The sequence below is a fragment of the Austrofundulus limnaeus genome, unplaced genomic scaffold (genome assembly GCF_001266775.1).
Source record: "Austrofundulus limnaeus strain Quisiro unplaced genomic scaffold, Austrofundulus_limnaeus-1.0 Scaffold2944, whole genome shotgun sequence".
Lineage (NCBI taxonomy): Eukaryota > Metazoa > Chordata > Actinopteri > Cyprinodontiformes > Rivulidae > Austrofundulus > Austrofundulus limnaeus.
Window position 1 is genome coordinate 3,409 of NW_013955346.1, and position 1,533 is coordinate 4,941.

The 1,533-nt window shown below is 57.1% G+C and overlaps 1 protein-coding gene across 1 annotated transcript in view; it reads right to left on the bottom strand.

The window, feature by feature from the left end:
* Window positions 1-996, bottom strand: part of LOC106511573 (profilin-2) — a gene marked incomplete at its 5' end in the record, with an annotated part of 4,403 nt that extends 3,407 nt beyond the window's left edge. Inside the window, 1 exon segment of the mRNA XM_014000331.1 lies at window positions 807-996. Coding sequence (XP_013855785.1) covers window positions 807-996 — 190 coding nt within the window.
* Window positions 997-1,533: the final 537 nt, after the last annotated feature.

The following is a 1,533-nucleotide window of genomic DNA, read 5'->3' on the forward strand; positions in this document are numbered from 1 at the left end:
AGGTGAGGAACAGGTGAAGGACAGGTGAGGAACAGGTGAGGGAAAGGTGAGAAACAGGTGAGGAACAGGTGAGGGAGGTGAGGGACAGGTGAAGGACAGGTGAGGGACAGGTGAAGGACAGGTGAGGGACAGGTGAGGAACAGGTGAGGGAAAGGTGAGAAACAGGTGAGGAACAGGTGAGGGAGGTGAGGGACAGGTGAAGGACAGGTGAGGGACAGGTGAGGAACAGGTGAGGGACAGGTGAGGAACAGGTGAAGGACAGGTGAGGAACAGGTGAGGGAAAGGTGAGAAACAGGTGAGGAACAGGTGAGGGAGGTGAGGGACAGGTGAAGGACAGGTGAGGGACAGGTGAGGAACAGGTGAGGGAAAGGTGAGAAACAGGTGAGGAACAGGTGAGGGAGGTGAGGGACAGGTGAAGGACAGGTGAGGGACAGGTGAAGGACAGGTGAAGGACAGGTGAAGGACAGGTGAGGGACAGGTGAAGGAGGGACAGGTGAGGGACAGGTGAAGGACAGGTGAGGAACAGATGAAGGACAGGTGAAGGACAGGTGAGGGACAGGTGAGGGACAGGTGAGGAACAGGTGAAGGACAGGTGAGGGACAGGTGAAGGACAGGTGAAGGACAGGTGAAGGACAGGTGAGGAACAGGTGAGGGACAGGTGAAGGACAGGTGAGGAACAGGTGAAGGACAGGTGAAGGACAGGTAAGGGACAGGTAAGGGACAGACAGGAGGACAGACGGGACATGTGTGTAGGGGGACACAGAGTTACAGGTCTTTGCTGGTCCTGGTCCACCTGCAGGTCTCACCTGTTTTGCTTCTGCCCACACAGATCCCAAAGGTGTTGCCGTCAGCGTCTGCGGCGGTCTTCAGGTCCAGAGCGTAGATGGGCTCCAGGTCCATCTGGTCTCGGATCAGACGGCACCTCTGTCCCGCGATGTGGACCCCGTTCTGACCGAAGCCTGACCGGTCCCCTGCAAGCTTCTTGATCTCCTCCACCTGAAGGACGACAGGTAAGAGTCAGAAACACTCAGAAACCCCACGGTCCCTGAAGACCACGTCTTCTGATGGGTCCTACAGGGACCACATCTCCTGATGGGTCCTACAGGGACCACATCTCCTGATGGGTCCTACAGGGACCACATCTCCTGATGGGTCCTACAGGAACCGTGTCTCCTGATGGGTACTACAGGGACCTCGTCTCCTGATGGGTCCTACAGGAACCACATCTCCTGATGGGTCCTACAGGGACCACATCTCCTGATGGGTCCTACAGGGACCACATCTCCTGATGGGTACTACAGGGACCTCGTCTCCTGATGGGTCCTACAGGGACCACATCTCCTGATGGGTACTACAGGGACCTCGTCTCCTGATGGGTCCTACAGGGACCACATCTCCTGATGGGTACTACAGCGACCACATCTCCTGATGGGTCCTACAGGGACCTCGTCTCCTGATGGGTCCTACAGGGACCACATCTCCTGATGGGTACTACAGGGACCACATCTCCTGATGGGTACTACAGGGACCTCG